The sequence below is a fragment of the Lutra lutra genome, chromosome 14 (genome assembly GCF_902655055.1).
Source record: "Lutra lutra chromosome 14, mLutLut1.2, whole genome shotgun sequence".
Taxonomy (NCBI): Eukaryota; Metazoa; Chordata; class Mammalia; order Carnivora; family Mustelidae; genus Lutra; species Lutra lutra.
This window is the reverse complement of record NC_062291.1, coordinates 33,765,741-33,785,207: the sequence shown is the minus strand read 5'-3', so window position 1 is coordinate 33,785,207 and position 19,467 is coordinate 33,765,741. Positions and strand designations below refer to the sequence as shown.

Here is a 19,467-nt window from a genome sequence, read left to right as displayed (position 1 = left end):
GTGTATTTAGGGCAGTGGGCCCTGGGGCCTGGGAGGAAGCCAGGGCAAAGCAAAAACCCATAGGTCCTGCTTCCTGGAAGAGGGCTTAGCGATTATGGAGATACAGGGCGTGTGCTTAGGGTGCCCCCAGCGGTCTAGGCAGAGGAAGGGGGTTGCCTGATCTATAGATGGGCTCCAGGGGCCTTGGTGGGGAGCAACCTGGTCATCCTGGCTGCTTATCAGCCTCCACCTGGCCTCGGCTCCCCGACTCCCCATCAAAATGAGGGGAGAGCTGCAACTGGGCCCCTTTTACAGATGAGGCTGCCGAGGCCCAATAAGAGGGCCCCATTTAACCTGAGCCTCAGCTCCTCCGGCTGGGGTGGCCGGGAGCCTGAGCTGGGAGGTACAGGACACGGTGCCCACCTAGTGTCCACCACAGAGGGTTCTGCTCAACGGATGCCCTCTGGGAACACTGGGGGACCGCGGGGAGCTATGCAGCTCATGACTACTCTTGGCCTCCCTACCCCCAGGCTGGCCCTGTGGATGGAGGGGGCTTTGGGATACAACTAGGTCACAACCAGGGCCACTAGAACTAAGCACCTCTAGCGAGGAGTGGTGCAGAGACCCCCAAGCAGGTGCCTTGGGCTCTTAGCCTGGACAGTCGGTTGATTTCTGTCCTTCTAGGCTAATGTTATAGGGACCCAGTGGGGAGTGAGAGTGTAGCTATAACCAAGGCTGTGGGTGAGCCGGATGCCCCAAGTGGTCCACAGATGGCCTCAGACCAGACCGGCTGCGGCCCACGCTCAAGGCACTGTTAATATTCTGTTAATATCGCTGCAGGATGCCCGCCTGGTAGACCCCTCCCTCTCGGGCCCACCCCCATTTCAACCCCGAGCCTGAGGTCCTCTGCCTGTCTCCCCCACCTCCCCCACCCTCCTAAGAACTTTGCCTGACACCTCTGGCCTCAGTGGTCATCCTCCTCCAAATGTCCTGAGCCCGTGGTGTTCCCACCCTAGAGTCCTCGAAGACAGTGATTGACTCTGCCTGTGGCAGCCCTTGCCCAGCACACTCCAGGCCCTGGCACCGCGGGCCCCACTTCCCATGTACCCTAACATAATATGCTCTTTCCCCAAACCCCCAAGAGAGGGCGAGGTTCCCCCTTGCAGGTGCCACTCCCATCATAGGCTCCTTGGGGCCTAGTTTACAAAGGGCTTCTTATCCTCCTGCCAGCTTCAGAGCTGCTGGGATCATCCTCACTTTAGACCCAAGGAAGAGAAGCACAGAGAAGTTGAGCAACTTGCTTGTGTCACACAGCAGAGCTGGGATGAAGCCTCTGTGTTCCTTCCACTGTCCTACCTGCTCCTTGCTAGTGCCCAACCCCTACCCCAGCTCCAGATGCCACTGGCTGGCAGGAAAGGCAGAGCTGGACCTGAGGAACATGCCCAAGAGGGGCCGGGGCTGGAGTGGTTGTGAAGGGTTTGGGTAGGAACAGGCTGAGGGCCTGTCCATGTGCCTGTCTGCGGGGGAGGCAGGGAGGTTCAGTGCCATACAGGAACAGAGCTGGCACTGGCCCAGGACAGCCCCAGGCCACAGGCCACTCACCTTCTGTAGTCAGAGCCAGCAGGAGGCCAAGGGAGAGAAAAGGCAAGGGTAGGAATGGTTAGCAGTCTGCAGCTCTCCCAGCCACCTCCCAGCTGGGTGTGCTGCCCCCCAACCAGTCTGCAGTCTCATCCCTAGCCCGGGCTGCCCAGGAAGGTGTGGCATTATGGCCATAGCACTGTCCCTGGGTGGCCAAAATCCTCACCCACGGCCTGGCCCGTGTATGGGGTAGCCTGTGAAGATGTATGTTTTGGGGTGCCTTGGGGCGGTGATGGGCTACACCTGTGGGGCTCTCACCCGGGGTCCCACTCACCACGGTGGAGTCCACCTTGGGGCCACCATCGTCTGCCACCACCGTCAAGGTGTAGAAGTCACCTTTTTCGCGGTCCACCAGGCCCTTGACTGTGACCACACCCTGCGGGGAGGGGACCGGAGAGGAGAGTGACATCATCATACCCTCGGGGCAGAGGCCGCCCTGCCCCCCCCCCAAGCAGTCCTGTGCTCCATCCTTGCGAATCCCCGAATCCCCAACATCCGGCCCACTTTCCCTTTCCCACCTTCCACGTCACTCCCTCTGCCCGGCAGAACATCTCCCCGGAGCTCTGTCGGCTTAAATCCTACTTCTTTCTCAAATCTCACTCAGATGCCACCTTGTCCGTGTAGGTTGCCTGCTTCCCCAGCCAGGTAAGATCTCTGCCCTTTGGGCCTCCGGCCTCCATTCCTGTATTGTAGCTCTTTTCACGTCCTGCCCTGGGGTGCTCAGATGGATGCACATCCCTGATTATTCCCACTTCTCCTCCTGGTTTACCAACTCTTTGAGGGCTGGGAAGGGTCTCATTCATCTTTGTGATCCCAGTATTCCCTGGGACAAGACCTGTACCCAGCAGTGATTCACACTTTGCCTATTTTCAAAGAAGGGAGTCTGATAAAAGACACAGCAAACCAGAGATGGAGGAGTAAGACCCAGATAGCAGTTAAGAGCCTAGCTGCTGGTTAGCTAAGACTAATTAGTGTGATGAAACAATTTATATCTGAGCTTCCTAACAGCCAAGGTAAAAAGAGAAATGTGATGACTTGCACAGCTCTCATTGTCTCATAACAAGGTTACCAGGTTGCCTAGGTATAAACCTTGTCTTACCCCTGAGTATCGGGAGGGATGCCGCACAGGGGTATTTATCTCAAAGATACTCTATGACAAAAAGGACAGCGCTGCGCATACAGAAGGAGCTTGAGAAATGTTGGTTAGGGGGCGCCTGGGTGGCTCAGTGGGTTAAGCCTCTGCCTTTGGCTCAGGTCATGATCTCAGGGTCCTGGGATCGAGGCCCGCATTGGGCTCTCTGCTCAGCGGGGAGCCTGCTTCCCCCGCCCCCTGCCTGCTTCTCTGCCTACTTTTGTGATCTCTCTTTGTCAAATAAATGAATAAAATATTTAAAAAAGAAAAGAAATGTTGGTTAGCTTCAAAAGGACTGGGCTTCCTGGCCCTAGGGAGAGCCCTTGCTGCGCCTGCTCTCAGCCCCCCTCACCGTGATGGCATCTATCTGGAAGAGGGCTTTGGCCTGGGCGCTGGTATAGGCGTCGAAGCGGTAAGTGATCTGGTTGAGGTTGTCAATGGAGTAGGCCTGGACCCGCACGATCTCAGTGCCCAGGGCCAGGTTCTCCAAGATGGCCACCTCGTAGGAGGCGTTGGAGAACTGCACAGCCTCGTCCAGCTCGTTGAGGAGTGTGATGTAGACACTGCAGAAGCCCTGGTTGAAGGGGGGGGCCTGGTCGGTGGCAGACACATTCATCAGGTAGCTGGTTTTGGTCTCATAGTCCAAGTAATCCACGGTGATGATGAGCCCTGTGCTCTCGTCAATCTCGAACTTGCCCTCGGCCCCGGACAGGATGTGGTAATTCACCAGGCCGCCGTCCCCTGCAGGAGGACACAAGAGTGTGCAGTCCCAGATCGGGGTGGGATGGCCCTGCGGCTTCCCAGGCTGCTCATGGCACAGCTGCTATTGGCCCCGGGGACCAGGTGAGCGGCCCTGGCTGGCCTGCCCAGTGTGTACTGTCTCCCCACTTCTGGGGGTTGGGATGCCCCGAGAGAAGTGACAGAGGATGGGGCCAGGGTCTACGTGGACAGCAAGGCCCAACACACACAAACCCCTCTGGGGCTTGGCCTTGGCATGAGAGATGTGCTGGAGGGATTCTGTTCTGCTTCTGGAGCCTCAAATTCAAGCTCAAGTACCGACCCCTATCCCCGCTTTAGGTATTTGGACTAGTAGCAGTGGGGAAATCAGGGAGCTCTTGTAAGGGGAGCTCTCATCTAGAAAGTATTGGACAAGGGCAGCATCCTCAGAAGTGGCCATGACTCCATTTGGTCCCTCCAGCTGAAGGGTGCTAGCACCAGGGACACCTTCCCCCGTCCTCCCCACTCCTCCATTTCAAATCCCTCGGCCTTGGTATATTCTCCAACCAGGAGCTCAAGTTGGGATTCTTTAGCTGAGGTCCACAGACTTCCAGAGGAGTGGCCATAAAACCACTCAGGAAATCCCAGACTTCCTTGAAATCATTTGCAGAACTCAGAATGGATATGCATTCTTCTAGGGACGAACACACAGCTCTCATGAATTTCTCAAAAGGACTCCTGACCCAGAAAAAGCCACAAACCATTGGTCAACAGTGACACATGTGGCCCAAATTGTATAAATGCGATCTATAAGGGATGGCAGATCTGAGAGTTTTCAGACCACTCCCCCCCCCCCATCACCCCATCTTGTGCCCCAGCGGGGCTGGGGATGCTGAGAGGGGCAGACATGAGGGAGGGGCCGGAGCTGGGACACAGGGAGCAGCTCGGGGAACCTCTCCGGGGGGCAGTGGACCCCCCAGGAAAGAGGTCCACTCCAGCTGCATCCCTGGCCTGGGGCAGAGGCCCAAATAGCCGGGCCCCATGAAGATGGCTGCCGTGACCTGGCCACATTCTCCTTTGCTTTGCACTGCCAGCTGTGGCCGTCTGTCAGGCTTGGGGTCCTCGGTGAAGTCTGGGCTGCCCTTAGAGCACACCAGAACACTGCCCCTTGTGAAGCCTGCATGTGCCAGGCACTGAGCAAGGCCCACAGGACATGGAGCTGCTGCTGGCTAGAGAGGCAGGCCTCAGCCTGCTGTGTGACAAGTCCTTTGCCTGCTCCAGCCCTGCCCAGCCTCCAGCCAAAGGCTAGCCAGGAGCTACCGGCTCCTCCATCGAGAAACCTAGACTTTCCAATCTCAGGGCCTCCCCTCTCTCCATCCAGAGACTGGGATAGCTCCCTAACTCCAGTCCTTCTAGGCCTGGGCTTCTGGGGCAGACGCCCCCAGCACTGTCCCCAGAGCCCCTCCCCAGCTTGGGACCTGCTGAATGGGGGAGCCTGGGGCACCCTGAGGATGACAGGCCCTGCAGGAGTGGGAGGGACGAGATGCAGAGGGTGACTCTGGGGAAAGCCGGACTCACCAGTGTCTCGATCCGTGGCTCGGACGACGATGACTGACGTGCCGACCCCTGCGGTCTCTCGAAGACCCAGGCGGCTGTACTGCTGCTGTGTGAACACAGGGGCCTCGTCGTTGACGTCCTCCACATACACGATCACCTGTCAGAGTCAGACCACGGGCGGAAGGTCAAGGTGGGGTGGAGACTGGAGAAGCCCAGGGCTGGCCCTTCTAGGCCTGCATGTGTGGTCACTGCTCTGCTGGGCCAGTGGGGAGCTCCCGATAGTCAGTCACCACACATCCCCACCTGGCACAGTACCAGGCACGGAGCAGGGGCTCGAACATCACTTGATCTTCCTCCTGGCATTGCTCCTAACCCTGTGGGAACCTGTGAGTGATTAGTGACTCTTCTGGACCATCGAGTTGCTCAGCTAGGCAACAGTAACAGATCAGCCTTGTAAATCATGCTCTGGGCCCATGTCCAGGGTTGGGAGGAAGACAAAATGAGCCAGGCTTCGCAAAAGTGCTTAAAAAGGCTGAAGGGACCCCATTTGAATAACAAAGTCTTTCTGGGAACATAGACACAAAAATGTTCATTATGACTGGAGCAGAGAACGTCCGTACTCAGACCCCTCTAGATTATCGGGCACTTTCTCTGGGGCTTCTCTCTGCCAGCAGCCAGAGACCACCGTGGCTCTTGGTGGTGGAGGGTGGGGGTGGGGAGTGGGGGGGTGGTGGGGGAGACACACTCATCCCACCCCACCCCACCCAGGCTGTTGGAACACACACACCCAGAGAGCTGGAAGTGCCTGGGAATTATGTCCCCTGGGGCAGCCCTTACCCGAGACTGATGGGTGTGGACTCCATACTCCGCTTCCTCAGCCCTGACTGGCTAGTGGCAGTGACTCTCTCCAGGGCTCCCCATGGGGCTGAGTCAAAGTTCCCTGGCTGCCTTTCCTTCCCTGGTCTCGCGCCCCTTCCAGCTTTTCCTGGGGACACTTCCTGCTTATCATCTTCCTATCAACTCTTGTCCCAGGATTTGTTTCTCAGGAGCCTGGCCAAGATAACGGCTCTATCTGAATGGTGGGATTAGGCATCATTTCCATCACCACTTATTTGTGCTTTCTAATTGTTCTTTAAACAACACACAAGTCTTGCATAACAGAAGAAAAACGTCATGGAGAGAGATCTGGGTCACAGCAATTTTTTTTTTTTTGCTATAGCGCCTTCCCCTGCCCCTCACATACACACAGAAGCACAGGGAGGGTCTGGCCCAGGGACCAGGGTGGTAGGGGAAGGGAGGGTGTCGTAGAGTGTTGGTGCTTAAGGAGCCACAGGGAGGCTCAGGGCCCCTGGCTCTCCCAGACTGGGGGATGGAGGCTCAGGGAGGTGGAGGGACTTATCCAAGGCCTCATGGTAACTGAAGGGGCAGGAAAGAGAAGGGGGCCCTCCTGGTTCTCAGTCCACCAACCCCTACTCCTTTTGGCACTATGCTGGGGATGAGCTGGCCTCGGAACAGGAGACCATCTCCTTCCAGCCTGACAGACCCAGGGTCAGCAGGAGCTTACCAGCAGTGTGGAAGCGGCAAATAGAGCACAGGCGAGAGTGTGCAACACAGATTTCACACATGCTCACTGGCGCTCATGGCAGGGGCTGCAGCACAATCGACAACACGAATATTGGGTTTCTGATTAATCACCGCCTTTGGGATCAGCCCTGGCTCCTCTCCTGGGCTTAGCTGGGAATTTGCTGGAGAAGTGAGGGGCCTTCTGTAGCGGAACGGGTGGCCTGACCAGTGGAGAACGTTAGCAGTGGTGGTGGTGGGGTGTGTTACAGAGTTAGGGGGAGGGGAGGCATATAGGAGTAAAGGTTTCTCTATCTTTCTGGCTCTTGGGGTCCCTTGCAGCCCTGTTGCATCATCACATTTTCATGTCCAGACATCTAGAACCCACTATGCAAATTAAAGTGCCCACCCCAGAGCACAGCTGTTCACAAGCCGGAACTTTCTAAGTTTGGCTTCACCAAGAACTTGGCTGGGAAGATCCTGGGTGGGGTGGGTGTGGGGGGAATTTGCGTGGATGAATTTCGGGAACTCACTTGCTGTAAACAGAAACTAACCATCCATCTTTCAAAACCCTGAGCCTTCCCCTTCCTGAGTCTGCTTGTCCAACTGGCCTTTACTCCAGGGATCGTGGGGGCACAAAGAGGGCCGATGGGCCAGGACGATAAGGGGCGTGTGTGGCACGGAGCCTGGGTGTGGCCCGTGCTCCATAGGACTGGCTCCATGCCACTGTCCTCTTGTCGGTTTCAGCCTTGTTTTTAGCAGCAGAGACAGGAGGCATAATGGTGGGTGGTTTGCAAACCTGAGAGACACAGATGTACAGGAAACGCACAGGTCTGCCAAGTTCTTAAAAGTGGGAGGGCTTAGCTACAGAGCTCCTGGGCCACGCTGGAGAAGCAGCCCCGCTATCTGTGTCGTGCTGTGCCCTCCAGTGGAGTCAGGGCAGGAGACGTGAGTTCGTGTAAGTGCATGCTTGCACGGTGCAGGTGAGGCCCCCGTCTCTAGGACGGCCTTTCACTCCATGCTCCTGGGTGCTGTCTGCACTGTCCCTGGTCTCGAAAGCAGGAACTGGAGAATGTGGTTGGTCCCCAGAAGCCATCTCCGCTGGGCAAATGAATCTGGGGCAAAGCTGGAGCCCCCATTCTGTCCTCAGGGAAGTCCCCAGGTTTCATGGGGGCTCAGAGGGGTGGGGGCTCTGTCCGACAAAGGCTATCCTACCTCTGTCCTAGGTGCTTGCTCCTATATTCCCACCTTAAAATGACTCGGGTGTTAGACAGCAGACTCCGGACCCTGAAGGGCCTGTATGTGAGGCCACAGAGTGTAGGGACTGAGAGAGCAGCCCAGCGTGGACTGCTGGGGTGTGAAGCCACCTCTACCCTTACTGCTATGCGACCCTAAACACAGTGGCCAATCCCTCTCTGCCTCAGTCTTCTCTTCCATACAATGGGTATGATAACAGTGCCTACCTCGTGGGGCTGTTATGAGGGTTAAATGAGTTCAAGGGCATAAAGCATACGGTTAGGTACCACTTGAGGATTTACTATTCCTCAGGGTTCGTGGGGAAAGGAACAAAGGAGGGTAGGCAAGCAGGTGTGCTTCTGGGTGTCCCATCCCCCCACTGACCGGCCCAGCCTGGCTTTGAGCTGTTTTATGCTATATCCTGGCCCACTGTATACCATTTTGTTTCAAAAGGTCTGTGGTTAGGGGCACCTGGCTGGCTCAGTGGGTGGAGCATGGGGCTCTTGGTCTCGGGGTTTTGAGTTCGAGCCCCACGGTGGGGGGAGATTACTTAAAAATATTAAAAAAAAAAGTTTGCAGTCACAATGTCAAGGCTGACAGGAGTAGCTCTGGAGAGAGTTGCCCACCTGCTCCCGGGAGGGTGCAGAGCGAGGGGGCTATAGGGAGGGCTGTGATTAGGAAGCTTCAAGTCCAGGTAGCCAACCCAAGCTACGCTGACGTCAGTCCCCCTGTGGCCTGAAGTGGGCCCCACAAAGAGCCCCTTCTGACGTGCGTGCCCTCATCAGCGTGTGCGTGAGCAATTCACAGCCTTCCAGGGGAATGGGACTGTGTGCGGTTGTTCCAGTGCACATTCAGGTAACTGAGTGTGACCCCCCTGTCGCTGTGCCCCAGCATCATCCGGAGCAGCCCCAAGATGGAAACTTGACCCCAGGGATCGGACCCCCTCAGCCATTCCCACCCGGGGAAAAGTTCACTCGGAGGGCTAGCTATAAGGACCCAGATTGCTTTTTCCATCTCCCCCTGGGCCAAAGCTGAGGGGGCACCCCCAGCAGGAGATGGGCCAAGGCTGAGTCACCCACTCCCCAGCACCCCCGGCATGATGGTGACCCCGGAGGGCTGCTGTTCATTGTTTCCAGCCAGGGGAAAGAGTGTGGTGGAGATGGGGCTGATAAGCAGCTCAGTGTGCTCCACTCAGTCCTGGCGAAAAGTCCCTGCTCGCTCCCCACCCCGGCTTTTCCCATCTTCCTCCTACTCTTCACCTCTGGGGTCTGACTCATTTTCCACCAGGTTCCGGGGCAGGGGCTGGGAGCTGCTGAGTGTGCGGTGGGGGGAGGGTGGGGTGACCTCGAGGGGTCGTCTCATTTCCCTCAGCCATGTCCCTGGCACTGGGTACAAGAGTGCCTCAACCAGCCCAGCCAGGGGGAGGATCTGTGTGTCTGTTTCCGCCCCTTCAGGAAGACGAGGGTTTAATTTGATTTCAGCCATACGGGGCAGGGGCTCCCGGTGAGTGAGGTGGGCAGGAAAGGACACATTTGACAGGGCAGCTGGGGGTGGTAACTAGAATATTTGGGGGACACTTTCTTTCTTTTTTTTTTTTTTTTAAAGATTTTATTTATTTATTTGACAGAGAGATCACAAGTAGACAGAGAGGCAGGCAGAGAGAGGGGAAGGGAAGCAGGCTCCCTGCTGAGCAGAGAGCCCGATGCGGGACTCGATCCCAGGACCCTGAGATCATGACCTGAGCCGAAGGCAGCGGCTTAACCCACTGAGCCACCCAGGCGCCCTGGGGGACACTTTCAATGGAGAGCACACTGAACCTGGAGTTGGAGGACCGGGTTCAAGTCCTGGTTCTATCACCCAGGACCCCTCCACACCTCAGCTCCCTCATGTGTAAGATCAAGTTGGCAATGTCTCTAATCTCCAAGGTCATATTTGCGAGATTTCCTTGAGTTGTGTGGGCAGGGGGGTTAGTAATGTGAAGATACCTCCTTCATCCCTGAGGAGAGACATCAGTATCACTGACTCCCTTCCACACCTGGAGAAACTGAGTCTCGGAGCAAAACGACACTTCTGGGATCCCAGGCTGGGCTTTGGCATCCCCTCCCGCAACTGTAGCCCCAGGTCATTCAGCACCTAAATCCGTGGTGGCCTGCCCCCACCAGGCCCTGGCTGGTGCCCTTTCTGGGCCGGTTGTGGTCTCGGCCCACCCCACCCCGCCTCCCGGCATCTTTACCCTAACGGAGCTCCGCATGGGGCCCAGGTCGTGGTTGTAAGCCTCCACTATGAGCACGTGGGATGAGTTGCGCTCTCGGTCCAGGGCCCGGGGCCCTCGCATCAGGAGCCCATTGCTGATGTGGATCCGGAAGTTGTTGCCATGGTTACCTGTGTGGAGGGACAGAGGAGATGCATGGGCTCCAGCCTTGGAGCAAGACATGGGATGCTCGTGGCATAGGGTGTGGGGGGGGCAGGGGAAGTGGGGGACCCCAACCCCCAGAAGGCTGACCCTGCCCAGAGGTCTTGGTAGCCTGGCCGAGGCCCACGATGGCAAGAAGTCGTCTGCCTCACACTACCATGGCCCGGAAGGATTTGAAGGAGAGGGCAGGAGCCTGCCTTGTACCCTCCTTATGGGAAGGCTGGGGGTCCCTTGATACTCCCATATTCAGACATGTCAGTAGATTCAATATTTCAGAAGGATCTGGGGCACTACAAAAAGAGGAACTAAAACCAAATTCTTTGTGGGTGGTTGAACTGATGGTTTTGTGTACATCTTTGGGCTAGTCCAATACCCACTGTGTCATCTTGGGGTATCGGCACTCTGATTTTCCTTTGGGGATCCACCCCCTTCTACTCTCAGTCCAGATGCTTTGTGTGAAGTGCTCTTACCCTGATTTCCAGAGTGGGCAGGTCAGCAGATTTTAGTCTCTGGCCAATAGTAATTAGTTCAGGGATGGTCCCATGCTATATGTTGGGCCAATGACCATCTCAGGGGGGTTCGCTGCTGGGGGTTGCCTTATCCCAAGGCCCCCTCGGTCAGGGTGATATCCCTTGGCTTTGCTTCCTAGACTCCTGGAAGCCCAGAGAAGCTCTGCCATCCCAAGGGGTGCCCACTCACCTTGAAGGATGCGGTACCATACACGTCCAAACTCGCCCTCATCCGCATCTGTGGCTTTCAGCTGAGGGAGAAAGAGACACGTAGTCACTCCTAGAATTCCACCCCACAAGAAGAGAAGATCGTGTATGAAGCCCCTCTCCTGCCCTCCACACCACCCCCAGCCCATCCGGGCCAACCCATGGTTTCCCACAGAAGCTGGGGTTATGAGAGAGAAGGACACGTCTGTCTGCCTCCTTGCCCCATGAAGACACCTGTTGACGGCTCTCTGCTGCCTTGTATGGCAGGGGACCTGCCAGCTCTGCTCTTTGATCCTCCATGAGGGTCTTGGGGAGAATGGGGGAAGAAGGTGGATAATGGATGGCATGGTAGCTCTCCAGATCTAGACTTCACGAGGTCAGCCCATAGGAACCTGCTTCCCTCCTTCAGCCTTTTGAGATCCCAGGAGCCTTGTCCCAGTGGGATGGGGGTGGTGGCAGGAGGCTGGATTGTGGGGCTGCTTCTTACCCACACTTTCTAGATCTGAAGCCATTCCTGCCATACTGAGTCCCAGCTGGGCACTGTGTCCTGTGAGAGCCACTTTGTAGAAACCCAGAAATCCCACCTCCTACCAGGTGGCTCCGTCTTCAAGCACCTACACATTTGCTCTGGTCTAGTTTCAGACCCCACCCCGTCCCCCTTGGTTGGCAGTGCCTCAGGCTCCTGCGTGGTCTCTGGTGGAACCCGGGGGTGTGCTGTTCTCACTGAGAGATACTTCGTGGTGTTTATCCCTTTTCGCAAGGAGTCCAGACTCGAGGCTGCAGGCAGAGTCACGGCCAGCCCCGAGGCGAGTCCTGTCCAACCAAGAACTGAACACCTACTCTGCCCTGAAGTGAGAAGAGAGATTGTTCCCCTGGAAGGCGAGGCAGGGAGAGGCTTCACTCCGTGTGGCTGGGAGGACCCGGGCCTCGGAATGTAGTCTTGGTTGGTGGTGAATTACTTTGTGATACCCTAGACCTCTCCCTTCTTCCAGGTCTTCCCTCCTCTCTCCACCTCTCCCCGCAACCCTGTGGTGCGCACTGGGGCTGTCATGTTCTTATGGACCATGGCCAGTGGTGACTGTTCTGGGAGAAGGTACCTGATCCAGACTGGGTGCATCTCATCCTTCGCTGGGACTTTGGACCTCGGGCCCAGAAAAAAAGCGAGTCCGTCCTCTTACTGGTAAGAACGACGTGAGAGGACGTGAGCTCCCCTTCCACCACTCCCTCCTCACCAGCTCCGCCCAAACCACACCCATCTCCTTTTGTATCTTGAATGCCAAGTGTGTGCTGTTTCTTCCACGGGCCAGCCCTCCCTCCAGATACTTGTGTGCTCACTCCCTCACATTCTCCAGGTTTCTGCTCAAATATCATCTCATCCGGCCTTCTCTGAGCAATGTATGTGGAACTACATTCCCCACTCCAATACCTAGGCTGTCCCCACCCCTGTCAGCTGCTGACCTACCACATCCAAGCTTACTTTCTACATTCCCAGAGAGGAGGGGCCCTTGTCCACTGTTGCCTCCCCAGGGGGGATGCTCTGGCTTCCGGGAAGAAAGGCGGCGGGGGGGTGGGGTGGGCATGCATGTGGGGGGGTGCGGGGGGTGAAGGTTGTGGGGAAGGCTGGAGAGCCACCACCTGGAGGGGCTCCAAGGGCTCACCAGAACTATAAGGAGCAAGCCATGCTGTCCCTCAATCCTGTACCTTCTGCCCCAAGAGCTCTTGGACCTTTGAAAATGTCTCTGACCCCTCACTTCTGTAGCCAGACACCTTCAAAGGGCAGGTAGTTTTCTGGGAAGCTGAGGGGTAAGCCTGGACGGTGAGGGGCCCAGGGACACAGGAGGGGAGGAGGAGCACGGGAGCTGTCGGGGCCTATCCCTCTGCTGCTGGGCTGTAGCCCCTCTCCCCTCTCCCTGGTAACCCAGAGGCTGGAGGCCGGCAGGCACTGAATAGCAAGCTGCTGGCTGCCGACCATACCATTCAGATGCCCAGTGGGGGAAGGTGAGAGCTGCTGCGAGGCTGTGAGCCCCTCCCGGTAGCTCCCCAGTGCCTCTACCCCGGGCCCCTGCAAAGGCTCCAAGGAGACAGGCTGGAGTGAGGCCCTGGGAGGGCTTGGGAGCAACCGGCTCCTCTGTAGGGCTCCCCTCTCCCTCTGCCTGGCCCAGTTGCCATCCCTACCCTCTTGGCTGTCCCCTCCCCCAAGGCAGGGCCCAAATTCTTCCAGACAAAGCCAGGGCTAGCTGGAGAGTGAGTGAAGACTGCCCACTCTGCCCAGCCTGGCTGACTGAGGGGCACAGGGCACCGCAAAGTCCAGGGCAGGCGAGGGTCACGGTTGGCACCTGCTGCTCCTTGGCCCTCCTGTGGACAGTTAAGACGACCTTTCGACCCAGCTTGGGACGGCTGAGCGCTGGCTCTAAGGTCAGTGCTCGGGGACTGCAGGAAAAGGCTTGGTGAAGAAAGTGGGGCCAGGCGCTTGCTGGGGTACTCTGGGGAGGATATGAGGGTACGCTCAGACCTGGGGAATCCCTCTGCTTTTGTAGAAAGTGGAAACAGGGCCCAGGGCAGGATAGTGACTAACCCAAGGCCACATAGCAAGATGTGTTCTGAGGTTAGTCCCTGTGCTGCAGCCAGCACTGCTCTACAGAGTTCTGAGGGAAGAAAGAAGGTTCTAGAATGAACTTGCAATGATATGTCCAGAGCAGGGCCTGCCAGTGTGCCTTTGGCTTGTGAGCTGGGGGAAGCTTTAACTGCCCTCAAGACTATTCCTAGCCTTGGTCTGGTGGAGGCCTCTTTTCTCTGCAAGCAGCTGGCCCTTGGTGGATCAGAGGGCCTGTAAAGGGGCTGACAGCTGGTTTTGCCACGGGTTTCAGGGAGGGTGGCTTGATATTTTCAAGCACTTTAGAATCTCTTCCTTCTAAGAAAACTACTAAAATGTTAATTACAGCCTCATTTATCTTTTTGTTCAAGTGCTTCCCCGGGGACTGAAGTTTGGACCAGCTTTGCTAGCCCAACAGGATCTCCCGATCCATGCGGGGGCCTTACAGTCATATAAGGACTAATGGGATTGAGACCTCCCCCACTTCTGATTGCCCTTTTCTCCCTCCCAGCCAAATACTGCCCTGGGCGGCAGGAAATAGGGCCAGTTTTCTCCCTGTGGGAGATGGTGTGGGCACATCCCATCCCTTCTCCATGCTCATATGCAAGGGCAGGCCAAACCCCACAGAGCTGCCCAGCCAGAGTGCTTTCCAGGCCCGATGCCTGAAAGGCAGAGGCTGTGGGCAGCTAGACGGGCATCAAAATTTCCAGCTTGGAGTTGGGAGGGGTCATGTTCTGTCCGGAAAGGCTGGAAGGAGTGATGGCAGGGAATGGGTGGGAGGTGGGGGTGGGGGTGCCCTGATTGCCCTCAGGTGGTTGGGCACAGGGCAAGGCTGTAGGCAGGAAGGAGGCTGAGCGCAGGGAGCTGGGAGTGAGGTCCTGCCGCTGCTGGTGAGTGCCTGGGGTGGGGATGGGTGCTCCAGAGGGTGGGGGCTGTGTGTCCCCTCTATGCTCCCTACTGCCTGCCAACATGCACGCCTCAGCCCACCTACAGAACCTTGATGTGACTCCGCTGAGCCATGCTAGAAACTCAACTGTAAGTTTATTCTAGGCTGCGAGCTGGAGGAGGAGCAGGGCAACTTGCTATACCTCATCTTTTTTTTATTAAGACCCTCTTAGGGACTTTTCTGTCTTGTGTTTGTAGAAATCAAAGATCACCCATGCTGGCCTGCGAGATGGAGGTAGCCTGTGTGTTTTGTGTGGCCTGTTCTAGTGTTTCAAATATTTGAAAATTTATTTCAAATTTTGGTGGGGGGGGTTCAAGTTTGTTTACTTTGTAGCATATCCCCCCTCCCCAACCAGTCTCTGGCTTTAACCAAATTTGAAACAGTTGTCAACATTTAAACGTCAGGAACATCTGCCTGAAAAAATCCCGGCAATTTCTGGCTTCTCTTGGGAAACAGGAAGGGCCGACCAACCACACTGGGCCGGTGTTCCATCAGCCTGGCCACGGCACCCCCACTGGGCCGGTGTTCCATCAGCCTGGCCACGGCACCCCCACCTCCCTGAGGGTCCTCTCTGCGTAGACCTGCCACTGCCCTCTGTGGCCACATGTTACCTGCTGGCCAGGCCCTGTAAGTACTTTCATCTGCAACTCCAGATATATTTAACCAGAAGCTCAGCCTGATTTTCCATCTCCAAAGATCCTCTGGTGAGCTCCCTTTAGTGGGCTGGTCATGAGTGAGAGCAGGTAACTGGTGTCTGGGTGGGGAGAGGTGTGTTTTGAGCCCCACCTCGTGAACCCTGTGGCTCTCTTTGTCAATTATTTCTCACCTGTTCTAGGAGCGGCTGGTGATCCCAGAGGACTGGGGAGCCACAGGGCCAGGAGTCAGGAAATCTGCTTCTGGCCTTTGCTCAGCCATGGCTCACAGTGTGGGACTGGGGTTGGCCTTCCCTCGTTGGGGTCTTAGATTCCTTACTTGTCCTGGGAGCAGGCTGGGCTGCATTGGGAAGCACCAACAGGAATGCCCATGGGAACGGGCAGATGGAATATGGTGTGTAGTGGGCCTGTCAGGGAGTATGGTGATCTGGGGGCCAGACACCTGTCTGAAGGGGACAACTGCTGCTCGGCCTTGCTACTGGGTGCCAGTCACCAACCAGCCCTGTGTTGCCACTGTTGAAATTCCGGGATTTCCAGAGAAGCCAGATATCCAGATATTTATGTGAAATCTCTTGGGTTTTGGTCTGTGACTTTTAAAATAGTCACAATTAATTGAAATTTATAAAAACACTAGACCCAAGGACCCAACGAAACATACCTGTGGGCCCCCAGTTCGCAGCCCCGGTGTTAGAGGATTGTCAGGGTCCTTGCCAGCTGCAGTAACCTATAACTGATGACTCGTTCCGGGTCAGGGAGCAACCTACTGATGGAGCTGGCTGGACGTCCCCAGGTTCTTAGGTACAAGAATTGATTTTGCAATGCCAAGAGGCATTACCGTCCTGTCTCCTCTGGGGCAGGTGGGCAAGGGATATAGCAGAAAGAGGACGTGAGTTCAGGCCCAGCTTCATCATTTCCTGCTGTGTGACCTGAGACTTGTCAGCCTCTCTGGTCCTCCCTGTTCTAACCTGTAAAATGGCCACGATGCCGTCTGCAGCTAGGTTAGCAGCCCCCAGCCCCCATCAATGTTCCCTTCCCTTGCCAGCCCCTGGGCTCAGCTGACTTGCCTCTGAGCTCCTGTCCCCTTCGTGTTGCAGGAGCCATGAGCACACAGGTTCCCAGCCCCCTGGCCTTCCTCACAGCTCCTGTCACTCCGGGCAGCAGCACAGAGGCAGCAGACTCCCTCCCCATGCTCATCGCCCTCGCCTGCATCTTCCTCCTGCTGGCCAGCTGTTTGCTGTTCATGACCCTCTGCAAACCGGCAGCGCTGGACCCGACGCAGCGCCGGGCTCGGGAGTGCATGCCCCACCACCCTGGGAGTCCCAGCGAGCCCCAGCTCCGGCTCTGGAAGCGCCTGGGCTCTCTGCGCCGCTCCCTGCACAGCTTCCGAAGGGGCAGGCCCGCTCCCCGACGCCCCCTGCCGGGTTGCGATGACAGCCGGGACTGTGACTGCACGGAATCCACCAAAATGTGACCGGGTGGCCCTGCCCTCCAGGACCCATCCGGGACCCACCCTCGGACCCTCCTGTCTTGGACAGAGCCTGGAATCAGGGGCTGCAGAGGATGTGGGACACACATTCAGCCCCAGTGGTCCCCTGTGTCCCTGGGCCCATGGTCTTTCCCAGAGATAGCCCTAGGAGGAATACAGGCTTCTCTACAGACCCTCCAGCTACTGCCTGCTGAAAGACCGCTAGGCTGACTGGGGGGCCAGAGGGTACAGCCTGTGGCCCCCGGTACCCTCCCCTCTGGCTCCCAGACACCAACAGAAGTCCTGCTCACCCTCCAGGTGCCAAAGCCAAGTGTGGATTCCAGTGGGAGTTGCTAAATGGCCAAGGGTTCCCTCCAGGCAAGCAAAATACTCAGCCCACATGGGGGGCAAGGTACTGTTTTTCTCTCTGCGCCAACTCAGTGCCCTAGGCAAGATGAAAGCCTGGGGTTTCTCTCCTTGGAATTCCTGGGCCCTACCAGCATTCACCTGAAATCCCCGGGAGCTGCCAGCACCCTTGTGGTGGGTGAGATCCCCAGTGCCTGCTGGGAGGAGAGCAAGCAAGAGGCTCTCAACAATACCCAGCTGGTCACCGTCTTGGCAGCCATCTTGGTGGCCCCACCCACCTTGCAGGTGCTGACGTTACCATGGACCAGGAAGGGGCTGAGAATGGGTTAAGGAGCTCCTTGAGAGGCCAGGACCTGTGCTATCAGAGTGGTGGGAGGCAATGTCAGAAGCTAGAAGTGATGCCAGCTGGGCTCTGAGAACATGTCATAGCGCTCGCTCCTGCCTCACCCGGGGGGCGGAGGCATCCTCCCTTTGGGGTAGGAGGGTCCAGACCTCTCCAGGACAGCACTTCAGGTCTGGAGCACACTAGGTCCGCTCTCTTTGAGTTTTTGGCAATTGTGTCATTGACTGGCTACCTGTCAAAGCAAAATCACTCTGGAGTCTCAGCATTCCAAAACCCCAAATTCTCCCCACGGGGCCATGCCAGGACACTCTGACTCCCAGATTTGGAGAATGGACAGAGGGGTTCTGAGTAGCCTACCTCCTGCTCCAGAGAGTCAGCTGGCCAGGGCACCTGATGCCCCACCATGGGCTGCCCCAGCTCCCGCCTGCTGTGTGTGACTCACGGTGCAGTCAGCTGGGTCTTCTCCAAGATTGAGCTCCAGTTTTGCCCCTTGCTCCCAGTGGTTCCAGCTCTAGAACCATCCCTGGTTTCCAACTGCTGGCTAGAGAAAGCCAGAGCTCCCTAGTCTGACGTTCAGTGCCTTCTGGGAGCTGGCTCTGAACTATCTTTCCAACCTCACCTTGACCCAAGACTCCAGACGATCTGAACAACCTGCCCTCCCCAGGCTGTGGCTTACGCTACACAAGGCACCCCCTCTGTGAGGCCATCTTTGCTCTCCAGCCGAAAGCCACCTCCTGCCCGGAACCCTTCCCATCTCTCAGAGGGACAGCAGGGATCGCTTATACTCAACAGTGTGGGCGACCCAGGTCTACGTCTCCTCCTTCCTAGGTCCTGGGAGTTTGCAGAGTGGGACCACCTCCAACCTCTCACATCACCAGCTCCAGGCACAGAAGTATGAACAACGTCTCTATTTCCTGAGTGAAGGGTGGCCCAGTTGGGTGTGTCCCCACCCTCAAAGCTTAAGGAGTCTTGCGGGGGGAATCTTGATCCCTCACATGCCCCTAAACAGAAGCTCCGTCTCCAAGCACGCTGGTGAGGCCCACTGTACCTTCACAAAGAGTGAGGCCGCCTCAGCCAGAAACTTCCAGGGCCTTGAAGTCACTAATGCCTGATTTTTCCCTTAGACACGGGGAGAATGGGGGCTGCCCTGTCTCACTCCTGGGCTCTAGGATTTCAGGCTGTGTCGTGTTGTGTAAATAGAAACTAATTCTTCAGGGTTAGAAACCGGGGCAGGCCTCGTTCCATGGGCGTTTGTTACCTTCTCCCCTTCCAGCTTGTTACCCTCATCCTGGTTCCCTCCCCAGAGCCTCCCTGACACACCCCAGGATGAACTGGGCCTAGAGTCACCGGCCCAGCACTAGGCGCTCTCTTCCTGGAGGCCGGGGGGTGGGGGGCAAGGCTTCCCGGAGGGCCTGAAGGAATCTGAAAAGCTGGGGACGGACAGGGGGCTCTCACAGCACTGGCCACACACCCCGGCATGTCCCCACTTTGGTCCCGGGAGATTGTTGGTGAATGGGGCAGGTGAGAGGCTAGAGGAGCAGCTGAGCCCCAGAGGAAGAGAACCTCCCGGCTCCTCCTTCTGAAACAGTCCTCCAGCCTCTGGCAAATCCCTGGAGCTTCCTGGATTCTCTGGGCCTCTGGAAGTCAGCGCCCCGCGCCCAGCCCATTTCCTGCCAGGCCCCTGGCCCTGACGCTGCGAGCTGGACACACTTCCAGCCCCTCCCGATGCTGGGAGCCTGCCCCCGCAGACAGGCCCAGATTTGCTGTGTTTGGCTCAGCCTCCGCCTCCACAGCTGGTGAAGAGGGTGACTCAGGCCTGCACACCACCCCCCCCCCACCCCCCCCCCCCACCCCCCCCCCACCCCCCCCCCCCCCCCCCCCCGTCCCAAGCAACAGAGGCCTCCAGGGCAAGCTGGGGGAGGGCAGGCGAGCCCCATTTTCTGATCCTTCCCTTTCTCCCTCAGAGCCTCAGAGCTGTTACTCTAGCTCCCTGGGCAAAGGAGCTCTTTCTTCTAAAGACGTGCTTGTTTACTTCCCGAGAAGGGACTTTGGCCAAGGGCCCCATGAAAGCCTCTCTGTTCTGGGCCTAGCTGGGCCCTGCCTGTTTCCCTCACCTCCTTGCTGGGAAAATGTGACTGACAGCTCCATCCCCT

At 57.2% G+C, this 19,467-nt stretch overlaps 2 protein-coding genes across 9 annotated transcripts in view; one reads left to right on the top strand and one right to left on the bottom strand.

The window, feature by feature from the left end:
* CDH23 (cadherin related 23) overlaps nt 1–19,467 on the bottom strand; it is a 400,055-nt gene that overhangs the window by 79,305 nt on the left and 301,283 nt on the right. For all 7 annotated transcript variants that reach the window (XM_047702753.1, XM_047702755.1, XM_047702760.1 and 4 more), the window contains 6 exons: nt 10,932–10,992; nt 10,053–10,201; nt 5,045–5,180; nt 3,102–3,490; nt 1,892–1,993; nt 1,582–1,584 (listed from right to left, as the gene is read on the bottom strand). In XM_047702753.1, the coding sequence (XP_047558709.1) occupies nt 1,582–1,584; nt 1,892–1,993; nt 3,102–3,490; nt 5,045–5,180; nt 10,053–10,201; nt 10,932–10,992 (840 nt within the window). The remainder of the gene's footprint in view (nt 1–1,581; nt 1,585–1,891; nt 1,994–3,101; nt 3,491–5,044; nt 5,181–10,052; nt 10,202–10,931; nt 10,993–19,467) is intronic.
* On the top strand, nt 13,217–19,124 carry C14H10orf105 (chromosome 14 C10orf105 homolog). Of its 2 annotated transcripts, none has more exons than XM_047702765.1 (2): nt 13,217–13,363; nt 16,235–19,124. In XM_047702765.1, exon 2 carries the CDS (start codon nt 16,240–16,242, stop codon nt 16,609–16,611), a length of 372 nt encoding a protein of 123 aa, XP_047558721.1. In that variant the 5' UTR covers nt 13,217–13,363; nt 16,235–16,239; the 3' UTR covers nt 16,612–19,124. The 2 variants fall into 2 exon arrangements, with proteins under 2 accessions (XP_047558721.1, XP_047558722.1); XM_047702766.1 differs by lacking the exon at nt 13,217–13,363 and adding an exon at nt 14,418–14,431.

What these genes read in the sequence shown, in the direction of transcription:
- C14H10orf105 (XM_047702765.1), top strand. Translation starts at nt 16,240, where the DNA reads ATGAGCACACAGGTTCCCAGCCCCCTGGCCTTCCTCACAGCTCCTGTC.